The sequence below is a fragment of the Gymnoscopelus braueri genome, assembly GCF_963280865.1.
Source record: "Gymnoscopelus braueri genome assembly, chromosome: 21".
Classification (NCBI taxonomy): Eukaryota; Metazoa; Chordata; class Actinopteri; order Myctophiformes; family Myctophidae; genus Gymnoscopelus; species Gymnoscopelus braueri.
Window position 1 is genome coordinate 29,614,386 of NC_137623.1, and position 16,111 is coordinate 29,630,496.

At 43.4% G+C, this 16,111-nt stretch overlaps 1 protein-coding gene across 1 annotated transcript in view; it reads right to left on the bottom strand.

Annotated features, from left to right (window-relative positions):
• LOC308076958 (uncharacterized protein) overlaps window positions 1-16,111 on the bottom strand; it is a 98,808-nt gene that overhangs the window by 21,144 nt on the left and 61,553 nt on the right. Inside the window, 16 exon segments of the mRNA XM_080417483.1 lie at window positions 1,528-1,587; window positions 3,446-3,571; window positions 4,160-4,195; window positions 4,298-4,351; window positions 6,559-6,633; window positions 8,213-8,281; window positions 8,283-8,339; window positions 8,469-8,528; window positions 8,756-8,836; window positions 8,966-9,028; window positions 9,374-9,400; window positions 9,782-9,954; window positions 10,200-10,252; window positions 11,150-11,283; window positions 11,737-11,829; window positions 13,010-13,084. Of these exon segments, the coding sequence (XP_080273609.1) occupies window positions 1,528-1,587; window positions 3,446-3,571; window positions 4,160-4,195; window positions 4,298-4,351; window positions 6,559-6,633; window positions 8,213-8,281; window positions 8,283-8,339; window positions 8,469-8,528; window positions 8,756-8,836; window positions 8,966-9,028; window positions 9,374-9,400; window positions 9,782-9,954; window positions 10,200-10,252; window positions 11,150-11,283; window positions 11,737-11,829; window positions 13,010-13,084 (1,236 nt within the window).

The window sequence follows — 16,111 nt, forward strand, 5'->3', positions numbered from 1 at the left end:
CGTAACAATAGTGCTCAACTAGTGGTGGACTCAAAATAATAAAGGGGCCAACTGCATGCGGTGGGGCATGAGCACACATAAAGTTATGATGTATGTATGGTGGTGACACAGTTCCAAACTCTGGTTAAGATTAAATCGTTTTATTATATGACTCACACCTACAGTATAATTACTACACCTCTGTTATAAAACACCTGCCATTCCCTGCATCCATTTTGATCCATTGGAAGGGCACCCTAGAGGGCACTTCATCATGTTGTACAGTATCTATTGTGATGGGAAGCTAGGGGACACTTGCTTTAGGGCACTTTATCACGTGTTCTCCATTGAAAGGACACCCCAGAGAGAACTTTGAATGACACATTAACAATGCACATTTGGCCACCGTGGAGGTTACTTTATCATGTTTTATCTACTATGCAAACATTTAAGAGGGCACTTGAGCATTTTATTTGATTTCTTTCAAACATGGGGGATCAGGGGAATCATCCCCTGTTCACCCCACCCACCCCACTCCCCCAGACACTTAACGCAAATATATCAACCGTTGACGTCTACTGTCAACTTAGCCTGGTAAACCCTCCCTCCGGAAATCTCATTTCTATTTGATTCCAGGAGTGAGTCTGGCCTGATAGCCCTTTGTGGGGGTTTCTAGTGGAATTACCAGCTAACCGAGCCTATCAGCGTCGTCGCTCATTGTTCTGTGATTGACAGCTTACGTTGGCCAATCAGGTGGCGAGTTCGAGTGAGCCCAAAACACGAACGGCAGCCATCTTTTTCTTGTCCGCTATAATCTCCGCTATTTTTTGACTTCAAAAAGCTCTCTAACTTCTATTTTGAGGCACGGAATTTACTTATAATATATCGTTTGGATAGAATTTAGTTGTTTAACTTCATATATGTGGTCAATTAATCATGACAAAGCCTATTTAAAAATAAAAATTTAGAGAACCGGTAGGGGTGGGCAGTGACACCCATGTATCCGAATAAGGCAACCCATTTTAATTTTGGCCATGGCTGTCTCAAAAGTCCCGTTGCGTCACATTAGACTGGTGAACTGCTGATTGGCTGAAGGGGAAAAAATATCATTGGCTGAAGGGGTTGTCAGTCAACGGTATTACTTCCGCCCAACTCAGCCTGCAGCCAATATTGCAGAATGGGCGATCAGCCCAGACTCACTCCTGGAATCAAATAGAAATGAGATTTCCGGAGGGAGGGTTTACCAGGCTACTGTCAACTACTGTAAACGGTTAAAATATTTAACGGGTTTACAGAATACAAGTAACTTCTGACAACAAATTTACATTTACATACCACATCAGAAAACCTTTTGGCAAATTATAACAAAAGATTGGAGAGACATAAAACCAGCGTTTTATTTACTTTTATAAATATAATAAATGTGCTAGGGGAGGGACCTGTTTAGACCCGTTCACTCAGTGGTAGAAGGAAAGCAGCTTCCCATTTGAACGGAATCATGTGTATCGTAATACAAAACCAATTATTTGTTTTTGTTTAGTCTTGTACCTGTAGGCCTTTAGACAGCATGTCTCCAAAGACACCCTGACCGCCTGAGCCTTCCAGATCCTGCAAAACAAACACAGGGCTTTAGATGTCATATTGGGAAATAAGGCATGGCCACAGAATCTGAAAAGAGTATTAGAAGGATTAGAAGGACTAGATTAAGGTTTCAACCAAATGCTCTCATGTTGCTAGGAGACAATCCAAAAGTTAACCCTTGGACACATCCAGCCAGCACTTGGTTGGTTAACATTATCATTTAGTTACCATAGGCTACATTAAATGTAGCTAATAGCTATAATCAACCAATTTAGTGTAAAGTCTCACAAAAGCAGATCTGGGAGAGAAGCCCATCAAATACTGCAATTTCTCGCAGCATAATTTTAACTACAGTTAACACCTTTTTTTGCATGAACGTTCTGAGGACAGAACCAACATACATCACTTTTTTAAGTTGGGAATACGTTACATCAGTAGGGATGTCACGATCAGATCATCCAAAACAGTAGTAGTAGTGCATAACTAAATACTAACTAAATATTCAGCCATGCATTTGGAGCTGCCAATCATTAAATACCTACATCATTAAGGGCACACTTAGGCCACTTTGCGCAAGGTTAGGAAACCATGCCGAAAAGCTAGGAATGGTTTAAACCAGGGGTCAGCAAGTAAGTTTGGCCTCGGGCCTAAAAGCCTCGGGTCTAAAAGTCATTATTAGATGATGGGTCAGAACAGAATCAAAGGCTAAATTATCTTAGCTAACTTAACTTTGACAGACTGTCTTATACAATAATCAATATATTAATTGTTATGTATTGCTATAAAAGTTACTAAAGAAAGATTTGTGTTTTAACTGCATACTGATAGAACTGTGTGTGTGTAATCAAATGTCACAGGTGCAGATGGAAATACTTGCGGTAATCATTTTGTGAAGGCCACATCCTTGAATGAGGATGTTTAATTAAGTTAAAAAAAACAAAAAAACACAGACATACTCCCTTTTGAACAGAGATAAACAAGCTCTTTCATTGAATAGGAGCTCAAGGTCTCTATTTAGATATGGAGAGAGACTTTATGAAACACATGCCTGTGAAGCACTCCCAACATGGATAAAAACATTCTTACGGTGGGTGTAGATTCTCTATTTTGACATAAGTGTGCTTCTCAAACTTTCGAATTAAAAGGATCTCCAGTTGGCATGCAAATTTAAACTACAATTTAGCTGGGGACCCCCTGGAAGCCCTTCAATGACCCCTGGAGGTCCCTGGACCCCACTAGTGGACTATCAGATATTGTAAAGTATTTACAAAATCATTTGCTGGGCCAGATGGCGTCACTGGCGGGCTAATTTTGGCCCAGGGGCCACCTGTTGCCTAACACTGGTTTAAACATCAGAAACGCTGATGAAGGCCAACAGGTCGAAACGCATCTATCATTAATTGCTTAAGACATTATTTTCCTGAGTGTGGATGGTTCCTTTGTTGGTTCAGTTTAATACACTGGCGTCTCATATGGCACCGGTGCAGACCGGTTCGATTAACCGCTGCACCCCTATAGCTCAATCTGAGAATATCAAACTACCCCTTTACCTGTTACAGGGTGCTGATGGCAAGGACAAGCTCATAGACATGAGCTATGAGGACAAGCATATGAGCTATATCTGCTATATCTGCTATTTCTGAATAGCCAAAGTATATAATAATGGTTAAAGTGGTTACACAGATGCGTTCCCGGTTTATAATGGGTTAACTCTTCTCAGAACCGCTCTATGGTGCAGTGGAATATAAGCTAATAACTGAGCTAAGTGGTCAACTGTTAGGTTAGCTAGCTATAATGTCTAGTATTTACAGTATATGGAGTCCACAAAACGGAACGGAAATTCATATAGGTAGCAAAATTCACTTGAAACAGCAATAGCCTGTACCTCAAAGTCAAAGGTGAATGGTCGTCCAGGAGGCCCAGCGGGGCCAGGAAGACCCCTGGGGCCAGGCAGTCCGTCTGGGCCTTCTGGGCCCGGCAAACCTGGGAAACCTGCTGGGCCTTCATCACCCTGGAGAGAGAGAGAGAGAGAGAGAGAGAGAGAGAGAGAGAGAGAGAGAGAGAGAGAGGAATAGAGTTACAGAATTAGGCTACGTTCACAATGGCAGCCCAAGTTTGATTTTTGGCCAATCGAGATTGAAATCAGATGTTTTTTAAATCAAATCTGAACAGTAAAATACCACGTGAAAACAGATTATTGTGAATCAGATTTGAACCACATTCCTGTTTGAAATATGATTCGTCTTGTCAGGCAGAAATAGGCGTGGCCTATGTGGTCAGTTTCATCACGATTCAAAGGAATCCAAAGACAAATACATTTTGATTGTACAACCTACGGTTCAAGAGTTATACTGTAGGCCAAAACGTGAAGCGGCTTGTGGTTACCGCTACCTTAAGGCTGATATTAAAGATTTGGGGCAGACTCTTCCTTGGCCTAGTATACTGGGAGTGTGCATGCAAAGTTTCATGCCAATCAGACCACAGAAAATGCACCACCTGAACACACACAAACGGACCAAGGCGAAAAACATAGTCTCCGGCCTCCGGAGACAATTAACGATCAATATCAATATAATCATAGTGATAACATGGACAGTACCTTTGGTCCAGATGGCCCACTCAAACCAGGTTCTCCCTGTTAATATACAAACAGAGTAGAGAACAATCATTAGCCACCTTGCTAGAAAAGCACCTGATTTTGACATGAACACTTACAAACTGATGCCGTCAGTCTCACCTTGTCTCCTTCAGCTCCAGCAGTTCCTGGGTCTCCATCCTTGCCATCAGCACCCTGCAACAGGTGAAGGAGTAGTTTGATATTCTCAGATTGAGCTTTAGGGGTGCAGCGGTTAATCGAAATAATCGCTAATCGCTAATTATAACAATAATACAATAACAATAATTGTAAGTGTAAGTGTAAGTGTAAGTGAAAAGTTTCAATAACTTGCTATCACGCGTTGCGGTGCTATGCATTGTGAGCTTGTAGATTGGCTATTTTCACTAGCTTGTAAATCAACTACGTCATTACGCAATTTTCTTTTTTTAAAAGGGCTAATCAGATTAACGATTCCGTCGATCTAATTTATAAAACAATCAATTAAAATCTTATGTTGATTCGTTGATATAAAAAAAATAACACAAAAACTCTGATATTGATTAATTAAACTATGTCCCTAAACTATGCCCTATTGAACTATGTGGACCCTTGCGCCATTGTTTACAAACTTACAAACTTAAAATAATGTAGGACTTATAGCCCAGTGGTTCTCAACTAGCTTTGCACTCGCATCTGAGTTTTACTCATGACTCAGTGAGCTGTTCTTTTCTGACAAGCAGGTCAGAACATCTTGTATGAGCTCTTTTACTTCCTTTTCCAATTGTTGAGAATCTAGTAATGACCTACAGAATGAAACTCATTCACACAGTTAGTAAAAGCTGCTGAAAGGCTGCAGTGAAAAGACAGATTTCCCCAACTGATGCTGTTGCTAAGAGACCAGACCATGGAAAGCGGTTTCAGTAATTCCTGCCTGTATGCTACGATAAAGACTAGATGACATGTCATCATGGCCGACACATATCCTGTAGTGCTGTGGTTTGGTAAATATGCAGGTAAAGTGCAAGGACACGTTGGTAGAGGTTTGGATTGTGTAGTTAGTTACCATGCCATGATCTAACTCCAAGGGTGGGCGAGAAATCAAAAATAGTTGTTCCATTGATTAGAAATTGATAATTTATATATTTATAAAAATAAAAAAGCTCCTCGTTTACTTGCACTGTACGATGAAACAGCTCTCAAAGTCAGTCTTTAGCCCATAAACGGACGCAAACAAAGGTGATTCTGACAATATATAACATCACAAAACCGGGTGCTGTTTTGTTTTGTTTTTATACGACTTCCTGTTGATTGGTAGTCCTAATAAAAATTGCAAATACAACAGGAAGTTGACATTTTTTAAAAATATTTAATATATATATATATATATATATATATATATATATATATATATATATATATATATATATATATATATATATATATATATATAAAACAGCACCGGGTTTTGTGATGTTCTATATATTTTCAGAATCAGCTTTGTTTGCATTAGTTTACACCTAAAAGGGTGACTTTGAGAGCTGTCAATGACGAGTATATTTGGAAGTATCAATTCCAAATCAATTGAGTAACTATTTTTTATTTCTCGTCCCACCTTTGGAGTTACATCACGGCAAGGTAACTACACAACCCAAACCTCTACAGTGTCCTTGTCCTTTAATAAGAGTGGCCCACTGTGTGGAGTGGACAGAAGCTTAACCAGTGGTGGACAGTAACAAAGTAGATTTACTTGAATACTGAATGTAAGTAAATCTTTGGGTATCTGTCCTTTACTAGTTTACTAGTTTAGTTTTTTGGAAACTTATGACTTTTACTCCACTGCATTTCAAAGATAAATATTGTGCAACAAAGGAAAAAGCCAAGGCACTATTACGAAGAAAAAGTTAAAAAGCCTCTATTCAGATAGCTCTTTCATCATTGAAAGGGTATGCCTGAAGAAGGCCGTGGGGCCGCTACACGTGGGTTGTATCCCTGTCATAATTTTACTTCATTTCAATGATGAAATAGCTATCGGAATAAAGGCCTTTTCCATTTTTCATCAGAAGAGTGCCTTGGTTTTTTCCTTTGTTGCAATCTTTGAGTTGATTTTGAATCTCAGAGCACTCCAGACCCTTTCTTATTTCTGACCAATATTACACGCACGCACACGCGCGCACACACACACACACACACACACACACACACACACACACACACACACACACACACACACACACACACACACACACACACACACACACACACAGTGTTATTGATGATCCAACATTGCGTACTGTAGCAAGCGGCAGCAGAAAAGCAGTGAATCAACATGGTGGTTTTAACCAGTTGGGGGGTAAATGCTGTCTTTTAGTCCCAGTGGATCTGATGGGACCAGAACATAGTACCTGACCCGAACCAGACCCAGACCAAGAACCAGACCCAGAACCAGACCCAGAACCACTAAACCACTCCTCAATCACCTGAAAATAAACACTGGGTCAGCACTGACAAACAACTACACACATTTGACAAGACTACATGCAAGACTACACACACTGCCAACATATTCTCACTCTCAAGTAGTACTATAGTGACGGCTTGGGACAACATCTGACCATGCTGCAACATTTGACTTGACGGGTACCCCAGTCGTGACGTCATTTTACAACGTCCAGATAACCCGCCCGCAACTGGAATGTGAAAGTGCCGTTCTCAAACTCAACGCAGATTTATTTGGCTATTCAAAAATAGCAGATCTACAAGCTCATAGCACGGCACTATGAGCTTGTAGATCTGCTATTTTTTTTTAATTGTGATTTTTTTTTGCAAATCTTTGAATATATATTCTTTAAAGCGAACATTTGTAAAATATTTTGTTCCAGGGACCTCCTTGCTTTAAAAAATGTATATATTCAAAGATTTGCTCAACTTTAAAGACGGGGGTGCTGTGATTTTCAGTGATTTCCCCCCCCCCTAAAACATAATCATCAGGTATTATGGTTATACTAGGAGGAAGATCTTTTTCAAAAAAGTGTACAGAAAGTGTTAAAATTATGTTTTTATGTGGACACGCCTCCAGTTCATTAAGTATACCTGGTTCTCACCTTAGCACCTCCTCCACCACCTTAGCACCACCCACCTGTCCTAGTCCCTCCTCCTCCTCATGCCCACACCTGCTGTGTTATGATAATGAGGGGGAGGGCATGTTTTTACTATGTCACTAAAGCGCTGTTTTTCTATTGGCACGTTTGACCCTCAAGGTTTCAGCCTCCAGGAAGAAACTCAAAGTAGTCAGAGAAGACATAAAACACCATAAAAACACCACCAGGGGGCTTAATAAAGTTCTATCAACCTCATAGACACATGAAAAACAGAAAAAGTGCAAAACCATGGCACCACCTCTTTAAGTAGAGAGGGTGACAACTCCGCAAAAAAACCTGTTAAAACAACAGAGCGCTGTCTGAAGCGAACTTGAGCCACATGAGGCACCCCCCAGCTAGCCGCAGGTGACCGAGTGGCCACACCCAACGTTGCAAAGTCCGCTTCAGCCGACTCAGCGCTGTTCAAGTTGCGTACCGATAGGGACAGAATCGTAAATCATGTCCCCCGTCAGCATGCAACGTTGCGGCCGTCCCTCACGTCAAATTTGCAGTATGGTCAAATCTGTCCCCAGTAGTCACCTGCACTGCATGACTAGACACACTGCAGATGCATACACATACACTGCATGACTAGACACACTGCACGAACATACACATACACTGCATGACTAGACACACTGCATGCACATACACATACACTGCATGACTTGACACACTGCAGATGCATACACATACACTGCATGACTAGACACACTGCACGCACATACAGTACACATACACTGAATGACTAGACACACTGCACGCACATACACATACACATACACTGCATGAACAGACACCCTGCACATACATCTGAGTACACATGCACTGCATCACACACCGCACACACATACACATACACCGCATCACTACACACACTGAGAAAGCGAGTAAAGTGGAGTGTTTCTGTTGAACTTACAGGGAGGCCAGATGCTCCCATCTCCCCGTCTTTTCCATCCCTCCCTGCAACGCCTGGAAGTCCGGGGTACGACGTCTTCAGACGGGGGCCCTGGAATTCCCGGGGGACCAGGTGGACCTGGGGGTCCCTATACAGAGAGAAAGGCAGACATACCATACTACCATGAGATGTGAGGGACCGTAACATGTTAGGAAAGAGTGAGTACAAGAGAGAGAGAGAGAGAGAGAGATAGAAGGGGGGGGGGGGTTGCTCTCACCCTGATGATCTCTGCGTCACTGTCAAAGTCATCAAATCCTGCTGAACCCTCCAACGCATCCTGATGAAACACACACACACACACACACACACACACACACACACACACACACACACACACACACACACACACACACACACACACATATACACACACACACACACACACACACACACACACACACACACACACACACACACACACACGTCACACATTGATCAACTGAACAACCAATCAATCGGACAACAGCGTTAACGAGCACACGGGTCATGATGTGAGTGACTTACAGAGAACCTGGGCGACTTGGTGGGTCGGCCCGGAGGTCCTGGTAGACCTGGAGGGCCAGGTAGCCCGACGCCAGCGTCACCCTGTAGGGGACAGAGAAGGGTAGACATTCCATTATTGATCTTATCTATCCATAATGGTCGCTGTCGGTTGGAAACCTTGTTTCCTACGTAATATGTCTATCCTGTTTGTTAAAGTGCACGTTTTTGTACCTTTTCACCATTAAGTCCCGGTTCCCCTGACAACCCTGGGAATCCTGGAGGCCCGGTTTCACCCTAAAGAAACAACATAGGAAAGACTTTTTAAAGGAAGACACTTGATCCTCAGCATATCCGTATTATGTATTTTTTCTGTGAATATATTTAATGTAGAGAGGAAACAGAAAAGTAAGTTATTTTCATGCAAAAACAGTATATCCAAAAGTGACCTGGTCCTTCCATATCAGTGGTTCTCAAAGTGGGGTCCAGGGACCCTAAGGGTTCCAAATGGACCCTTGCAGGTCTGTAACTCTGAGAGAGTGTAACAAATGGAACCAAATGGACCCGTATTTGTACGCTCTCTGTCCTTAAAAGTTTGAGAACCAGTGTTCTATACGAATACAATTGAGACGTTCTACTTACTGAAACTCCAATTTCACCCTTCATGCCCTGGAAAAAAGAAGACAGAACAAATATTTGACTCAGATATCAATTCTTTACTCAGATGAGTCACAGACACACACACACACACACACACACACACACACACACACACACACACACACACACACACACACACACACACACACACACACACACACAGTCATTGTCTAAAAATAAAAGTTGGAGCATCGAACAACAGTTACGAGCTGTGATATTATTTGGATAACTGTGTCTCACACATTTTGGCTTAACACAAGACTGGTGCATAAAAATCATCACAAACTAACACACACACACACACACACACACACACACACACACACACACACACACACACACACACACACGCACACACACACACACAAACAAACACATAAATAAACATACAAGCTGTCCGTCGTTCCAGGAGTTCCAGGGGCCCCCGTAGTTCCTGGAGTTCCCTGCGGGCCCCGGGGCCCCGGCTCCCCTCTCTCCCCAGAGCCGCCCCAGAACCGGCCAGCCGGTCCTGGAGGTCCGGCAGGACCCGGCTCTCCTTGTTCCCCCTTCTTTACTTGAGTCACCTGCAATGGGAGAGGGGTCGTTAGCTAATTGATTGGAGGGTCGTTAGCTAATTGATTGGAGGGGTCGTTAGCTAATTGATTGATTGGCTTGTATGAATTTGTTGCTGTCCGGCAAAAACCTTGTATCTCCATATTTGTATTTATTTATTGTAATGTAATGCATGTAACAAAATACATTATTTTACAGAACGTTTACATTTCTTTACAGAATAAACTGATACATGACAAAAGCCATTTCTACTTACAACGTGAGGTCTGCTGGCTGGACGCCTTGTCACAGATGGTGCTGCTGTGGTGGCTGAGTGAAGAACACAGTTAGCAGGTTAAAAGAAACTCCTAAATATACAGTACTAACTACTACAGCAAGTTTATATAAAACTAGGTATATAATAGAAAAATATTACGTATCATTTTATTAAGTATTAAGATAGGCCAGTTTCTAACTTGGTGGTTTGGCAGTCAAGAGTTAAAACTGAAACTCCCTCATCCTATCACTGTTTATGTTTAAACATAAATTGAGACAGGGGAGAGAGACAAAATGAGCCCTGAATGATGACTGATAGGGCTGGGCAATTAACCCACATTTCTTTAAACCGACATTAATAGAAGTAATGACCAACTTAATCGTGGTCATGTAGCAAGATCTTTTTTTATCTATTTTTAAACCCATTAAGACCTGGAACGCATCTGTGTCATTTTTTATTTGAGCTATACAGCATTATTTTACGCTTTGGCTATTCACAAATAGCAGATATACAAGCTCGTAGATCTGCTATTTCTGAAAAATGGAACAAAATATTTTGAGATGGGGGTCGGCGGCCAAATACATATCATTTTTGGGGGTCCTTGTCATGAAAGAGTTTGAGCACCACTGAATAGAAACATATGTTTTTCAGAAAACTGTTGGGATTTAGAAGACATTTGTAGAATCGGCTTCAGATTGTTAATGGGTTAAATTACTTATTACTTATTATGTATATCAATGAATCGACACTGAAAAGTTGTGTTACGTTTTTTTTTATAAGTGACAAATCGATTAGTCTGATTAAGCACTTAAGCCCTGTATTATATATTAAACTATAGAAGGGTATCAGCTATTTTCGCCAAAATAATCGTAATTGAGGCAAAAGTTAGAAATAAGATGACTATAATATGATTGTTTTAGAGAGATGTTTAACATTGGGTTTGGTTGTACCTCTCATTGAGGTTGGCCTCAGCCTCCTGTCCTGATGTCTCCTCAGCATCCTCATCATCGTTGCCTAGCGACACCTCTGTGGGCGGGCTCTGACCGGACTGGAGGCAGTGAGCTCTGGTTCTGGAGGGGCTGCAGAGAGAGAGAGAGAGAGAGAGAGGAGACGAGATGAGGGAGAGAGGGAGACGAGAGAGAGAGAGAGAGAGAGAGAGAGAGAGAGAGAGAGAGAGAAGAGAGAGAGAGAGAGAGAGAGAGAGGAGAGAGAGAGAGAGAGAAGAGAAGGGAGAGGTGAGAGAGGGAGAGGAGAGGGGAGAGGGAGAGGGAGAGGGAGAGGGGAGAGGGAAGAGGGAGAGGAGAGAGGGAGAGGGGGAGGGGAGAGAGAGAGAGAGAGGGGAGAGAGGGAGAGAGGGAGAGGAAGGAGAGAGAGAGAGAGAGAGGGTAAATGTATGTACAATTTTGGGGAGCGTGGGCGTGCATGTGTGTGTGTGTATGTGTGTGTGTGTGTGTGTGTGTGTGTGTGTGTGTGTGTGTGTGTGATGTGTGTGTGTGTGTGCGCGTGTGCGTGTGCGTGTGACTGTGTGTACACTCACCATAGTATATTCTCTTTCCTCAACTACTTTCTTCACCTCATCCACACCCTCCATGTCTTCATACGCATCATCACCACTACCATACCCTGAGGCCTGCACACACACACAGACAGATGGGTGGAGAGATAGACAGACAGACAGACAGACAGACAGACAGACAGACAGACAGACAGACAGACAGACAGACAGACAGACAGACAGACAGACAGACAGACATGAAATAATAACATACAAGTGTTATTAGAGAAATGTGCTTTCAGACATGTTGCTGTAACCGGTAGTCCCAATCCTTGATTCTGATTGGCTTGTTTCCGTTTAGTAGACGTACTAAAAGACACTATAATCCACACCTCTAGATCAGTTTATATCAATCACAGGTGTGTGATATGTTTCTACAGTGCTCCTGCGTATCTGTAGCTGGATGAGGGAGGGGGAGCGCTTGTTCTCCTTACAAGCCAAGCCCCGGCCGTGTGGGGCTTGTAAGCATCACCTGTGTAGGACTGCGAGTGACTGAGGGTCTTAGGGCGGGTCTTGTAAGGAAAACAAGCGCTCCCCATCCCTCGCAAACCATCTGTGCAGGAAGGCTAAGTATAGCTAGGCAGTTTACACGAAATCATTATTAATTTCTATCGAATATCTTAGACACAATGAGATTGAATAACAGTTACGTTTTGTGTCTCTATGGTGTTTGTTTGGGAAAAGTTGACGTCTAAACATGGACTGGCTGAGTAAACATGCACTCGTCTCTGTCAGGAGGAAGTTGCTCTTCCTGGTAGCCGGGGACTATTTTCTTGCAGAAGTTGTTCTTGTAGTCAATTATTAAGAACTGTTTTAATTGGGACGTGTCTATTAATTTCATGTTGCCATATTTGTAACCGTTTTAGAAAAGCAATAAGCCACGCGTGGTCTCAGTTTACCTCTATTTTATAATGGCTTCTTCTTGTCACAACTTAACACAAGTGAGCGTCCATGTCGATGCCCTGGGAGTATTGATGAGATCGACAAGATCGACTAGATCGACAAGATACTGCTAATCCTATCACCACCACAAGCAACAGTTATAATGGCTGAGAGGGTCGGATGCAGACATTATAAAATACAAGGTAAACTGCGACCTCTAGTGGCTAATTGCTTTAGTACCTGAACACAAGATGTAACAATCAACTTGAACCTTGAATGCACCTGCAGTGCTAGGAGCCCTCCAGTAGAGGGAGCAGTGGTTCTATCCATTAGTATTAGTGCGTAAGTGTGTTTAAGGATGCTGTGTGCTTACATAGGGGTCATCTTCCTCACACTGATCGTCTGGAGCCGTGGGATCCGACTTCAACACCAGCTGCTGGATGGAACCCTGAGAGACACACACACACACACACACACACGCACACGCACACGCACACACACACACACACACACACACACACACACACACACACACACACAGAGAGAGAGAGAGAGAGAGATTCAGATGTTTGTTGTTATGTGTCATTCGTTCTTCATTTCGTTTTTCAGCTTAACTGAAGCTTTTGGCAGCGCTGTTCACATGCCAATAAAGATACTGAGGAGTGAGAGAGGGGAGTGGGGGGAGGGAGGGAGGAATGAGAGGGGTAGAGATAAAGGTAGAGAGGGAAGGAGAGAGAGAGAGACTGGCACAGTTGCAGAAGTTGCAAATGAGAGAATGTTACTGTATGTTGCATAATAACCTTTTACTACAGTGGAAATAAGTCTGCCTCAGTTTATCAGATTGCTCTCTGCTATTCTATTATAATTTCTTCTATTCTGCTATGTTATGTTATGTTTATCTTCTATTCTATTCTGTTCTGTCATCTTCTATTCTATTCTGTCCTATTCAATTCTACCCAGTTTTCTATTCTATTCTACTGTATTTTCTATTTAGTTTTCTTCTCTTCCAGTGGTTTTCAAAGTGAGTTCCTTGTAGGGTATCCTTATTGGTATCCTTGAAATTAAAACGTTTGAGAACCACTGTTCTATTCTATTCTATTCTGTGCTATTCTACTCTACCCAGTTCCCTTCTATTCTATTCTATGGTGTTGTGTCCTGTTCATCAGCAGTGAGTAGTGTAGGGTGAAAGTATAGAGCAGCTCGGCAGGTCTTGATGTGCAGCAGGCAGCCCAGTTTCACACTGATGCTTCAACCGTGAGAACACACTGCTGTACTGAAGCATGAGGTCTGACACCTGTTTCTAATGCTAACCATCAACATCGAGAGAGAGAGAGCGAGAGCGAGAGCGAGAGCGAGAGCGAGAGCGAGAGAGAGAGAGAGAGAGAGAGAGAGAGAGGGAAAGAAACAGAGATACATGGAGGACCACCAAGAGAAAGACAGACAGAGTGAAACGCTGAGAGACAAACAGAGCCAGAGGCAGCCAAGAGACACAAGTCGAAAAAGAGAGGGACATAGGCCTATGGAGAGAAAGAGAGAGGGAGAGAGAGAGAGAGAGAGAGAGAGAGAGAGAGAGAGAGAGAGAGAGAGAGAGAGAGTGTGTGTGTGTGTGTGTGTGTGTGTGTGTGTGTGTGTGTGTGTGTGTGTGTGTGTGTGTGTGTGTGTGTGTGTGTGTGTGTGTGTGTGTGTGTGTGTGTGTGTGTGTGTGTGTGTGTGTGTGTGTGTGTGTGTGTGTGTGTGTTGAAAAACAGCTGCAGGGTGATATAAACATCACGGCCGAAACAAACAAGCAACGCACCATGCAGCCAACTTGGCCTGTCTTTTTCAAACCTTTCTGCACGGTCCAGTCAGTATTTAAAGCATGACATTCTGATGACTGAATCTTCGACAAGCCTTTTAATTGTCTCGTAAACAAGGGGGGGTGGCAGCAGAGGGAGACCTTGGCTTGATTGATCGCCGCATTTGTTTTTTTACACCAATAAAAAGCATGCACACATTGCAGAATAACACAAAAACACATGCATGGGTATGGGCAGACGGAACACATACGCACACAGGCAAACAGACACACACAGACAAGCACACAAAAGGATGACAGAAACACAGGCAGATGTTTACTGTACATGCAGACCCATAAACCATCCATCTTCGGCCGCTTATAGCTGTGTCGCGGTGACAACAGTTCCAGCAAAGAGCTCCAGACGACTTCCCTTTTCCGGCCAACATTAACTACTTCATGCAGGGGGATCCCGAGGCGTCCAAAGCCAGCGTGGGGATATAATCCCCCCCATCTGGTCCTGGGTCTGCCCCGTGGCCTCCTCCCAGTGGGACGTGCCCAGAGAACCTCCCAGCGGCTCTACTCCGAGTCCCTCCTGGGTGACTGAACTTCTCACCTCACCCTATCCCTGAGGGAAACACCAGCCAAACTTCTGAGAAAACTCATTTCGTCTGCTGGCATCTGCGATCTTATTCTTTCGGTCATGACCCCACAGTTCATGACCATAGATGAGAGTAGCAACAAAGACTGACCGGTATATTGAGAGCTTTTCTTTCTGGCTCAGCTATCTTTTCGGACACATGTGTATGCACACCCATACACACGAATTGATATTGATTTTAAGTCATATTGCCCAGTCCTACTTTGCAGGGACACAGACAAGCAGATGAAACGACAGAAATACAGAAATACAGAGACAGAGACAGAGACAGAGACAGAGACAGAGACAGAGACAGAGACAGAGACAGAGACAGAGACAGATGCCTGGTGCTAACAACCTTGCTCTCGGTGCGCACATCTTGCCACGCTCTCCTGCGTTTTCACCTATAAACCTCTTCTTAACGAGAGGAAACTGGCTGCTCTGCCATCATATCTTTCCACTGTCCTGGAAAGTGAATGTAGCTCAATCCTGTTACCTCATAATAAATCAGTGGACAGGAAAACACACACACACGCACGCACGCACGCACGCACGCACGCACGCACGCACGCACGCACGCACGCACGCACGCACGCACGCACGCACGCACGCACGCACGCACGCACGCACGCACGCACGCACGCACGCACGCACGCACGCACGCACGCACGCACGCACGCACGCACGCACACACACACACACACACACACACACACACACACACACACACACACACACACACACACACACACACACACACACACACACACACACACACACTGGCACATTTGAGGGGCACTATATTCACTTTATAGATGAAGACACGATGTGAGCTCTGCTCTACCCAGATCACTATGATCTCACTGACATCCTTTTTAGATAAAAAACAGATTTCAAAACAAAAATGTGTTTGGGCTTCATTACCCTGCCTGTAGCAATGCAAGGCAGGTAATCGGTTCAATCCGAGTGTTTACAGGTGTGTTAGCAAGTTATCTTGAAAGCAAATGGCCAGATTTTGAATAAACTTGGGATGAGTGGACAGTAGGCTGCCCCGAAGAAAT